This window comes from Drosophila miranda, chromosome 3 (assembly GCF_003369915.1).
Source record: "Drosophila miranda strain MSH22 chromosome 3, D.miranda_PacBio2.1, whole genome shotgun sequence".
NCBI classification, from domain to species: Eukaryota; Metazoa; Arthropoda; class Insecta; order Diptera; family Drosophilidae; genus Drosophila; species Drosophila miranda.
In genome coordinates, this window is record NC_046676.1 from 517186 (window position 1) to 520034 (window position 2849).

Genomic DNA, 2849 nt, shown 5'->3' on the forward strand with positions numbered 1-2849 from the left:
GAGATGTTTATCTCCATATTTTTGTGTTAGAACAGCTCCATATGCGTGTTTACTTGCATCTGTAATTATGCAAAATTCTTTATTGAAATCTGGATATTTCAATAATGTGGGTTTAATTAAAGCCTTTTTTAAGTAATCGAATGCATTTTGGCATTCATCGGTCCATTGAAAGGTAACATTCTTTTTACATAATCGAGTCATGTGCCGTGAATAGTCGGCGAAATTTTTTATGAAACGTCTATAGTTGATAAGACCTTAAAAGAAAAGTCTAGACATTTGCGTGTTGAGTTGTAAATTCAAACTGTTCAGGCCAGTAGTAAACAATTTCCGCGCACTGTGCCAGCTCCGTGCGCCCCGGTCCCAACTCGCTCTCGCGCGCTCGGAGGGGCGCTCGGATCCACAATCCACGATCCACACGGCGCTCACGGCAGCAAAAGCATCATAAGGCATAGAGTTAGTTAGTTAAGTTTCCACCCCCGATTCAAACGGTCGAACTACCGCGCCCCAGAACCAATAAACCCCCACTTATCACGAAACACAGCTGCTTTTTATTTCTCGCGACGGCTTCTAAGAGGTACACTGGATCAACGATTTTGACGTTTGGAGAATTGATCTTCGATCCGCCCCACTACAAACACAAACTAAATTTTATTCTTAAAATCAGAGCCTTATATGTGATTTGACAATGAGGTAGGAGGTACAATTTGGTAGTCTATAATTATCGTTACACCTACGCAGAGGATACACTTTACTGATGGTGTCTATTTGAGTACATGCTTACATTAGTTTTATTTTAGGACCGCATTTGTTAAGTTTTTTCTCTACTTATGTTTTGTTGTCGTATTAATGGGTTACAGATCTCTGTTTACACCCGTGCAGTCATAACTTGTCTACTTTATGAGATTTCTTTAGAGATCGGTTTTGTTACATGAGTTTATGTGTACAATAATCTATTTATATTTAAACATTCTGCAAGGGGCCGAAAGTGGCAATAATAAAGTGACGATAATATGTTCATGTTTGAACATTCTGCAAAGGTCCGAAAGTGGCATTGTTTTGGTTTTGTATTTCTTAACAATGACTGTTGCTGTATTTGTATACACATCAAAAATGCTTGGCTGCAAAAGAGCAGCATAATGTACATAAGTTTTTACATATGTATATACGTACAAGGCATCGAAAATAGAGTATGTAAAGGTCATTCGAGTATATAAATTGTATATAGTGTTTGTAGGTAGGTATGCTTGTAAAAGCAGAAAGAGATATTCAAATGCTTTGTTCCGTCAAGTTTGTTCATGCAATTGAAAATGCTTTTCAGACTTCAGCCGGACGCTGAGGTATTTCAGCTTTCAGTAAATATAGGTGTAAACATGTAGGTAAATATAAATATGTGCGTATGCGGTATATGTTGGTGTAAGTATGTGTATGGGCCTTCTTCTTGGCAAGCAATGGCGTTTAGGCACAAGCATTTGAGCCACTGAGATTACTTGGTGGTCGCTACTCGTCCCCATATTCGAGTAGATTATTTGAGGTCCATTTAGGATTGCTTCCTGCTGCCTTTCCTAGTACAGCATTATGGCGGCCTGATGCTTGTCCTTGCTTTCCGGCTCTAAGCGAAGACGGCGATCGCGGCTCTCCCGACGTCTGGCATAAAGGAGAATCGTTATGTTGAGCAGCACCACAATGGTGGAAATCACGACCAAGTAGAAGCAATAGCCCAGAGAAGCCAGCCCAGTGCTATACCAGTGTTGCTGCTGGTGCTCGGTGAGAAGCACGTTGTGTATGAGATAGTGGTAGAACTGCACTAGCCATGCAACAAAGGCCACAACCTGCGCTCCTGCGGCTGATATATTGGCAGTTAAAAGCAGAACCATGGTGCCGCCTCTTTTGGCTGCCGAGGCAGACTTTAGGACGGCAGCAATGGCAGCCACGGCACACGCTAAGAGGCCAAATCCAGTGCCCAAAGTCGTAAGAAGCCAAAGCCAAAAGCTTGTGTCGCCGTTCTCAGTTCGAATAAAGGTGTAAACATCAACTGGATATGTCCGTACTCCAAATCCGAGGTTTATGTGCTGGTTTCCATAGAAAAGGCCAAAATTGACATCGCCCTTAGCTTCTGATGAAGTGTGTCTTCGCGGGTTGGCTCGTACCCAGTGTTTTGTGGTCATGCTAACAAGTAGCAGGCCAATGGCCAGGCAACTACCAAAAAATGTAGAAAAGACTAACGCACGTGTGCGCATGCTCATCTTGATAAAACTTGTGATTACCGGGGGCAAGAGCAAGGTTTTCACCATTTAGAAATCTTCAACACGAAAGACTTGAACCTTTCCGGCTTACGGGCCGAACATAAGAGTAGTCAGACTCTTTGTTGAATTTTCCTTGATTTATTTTGAGAAATTGATATCTTCGTTATTTGTCTTCTTACTTGTTAAAATACGGTAACATCTTTTCTGTATTTCTTTGTATTTTGATTCTTGTAAACCTTTTTGTGTACATTTTCTTTATAGCTATAATTACAAGTACAGATAATCATTTACAGTAAATTACAGTGGGTAGGGAAGTGCTATCGTTTGCAGTCTTCGTGCTACTTTAATTCTTGTTATGGCATAGATAATTAATATTATTATTATTATGATTCCGATAATCAAGGCCGCATGTCCAGATACATGATGGAACTTAAGTCCTTTTAACTCATGATGACCTTCTTTTAACAATTTTAATTCGTTTCTTAACTTATCCATTTCTTCTGTGTGGTTAATTAATGTATTCCGAACAATTTTTGGTATTTTACTTATATTACTTGTATAAAAGGATGAAATGGGCTCGTAGCTTTCTGTTTGAATACTGTGATG

General features: G+C 40.1%; 1 protein-coding gene across 1 annotated transcript; it reads right to left on the reverse strand.

Moving 5' to 3' along the window:
* Positions 1–1054: 1054 nt before the first annotated feature.
* LOC117188292 lies at positions 1055–2405 on the reverse strand. The gene has a single exon (XM_033391874.1). It carries the CDS (start codon positions 2289–2291, stop codon positions 1563–1565), a length of 729 nt encoding a protein of 242 aa, XP_033247765.1. The 5' UTR covers positions 2292–2405; the 3' UTR covers positions 1055–1562.
* Positions 2406–2849: the final 444 nt, after the last annotated feature.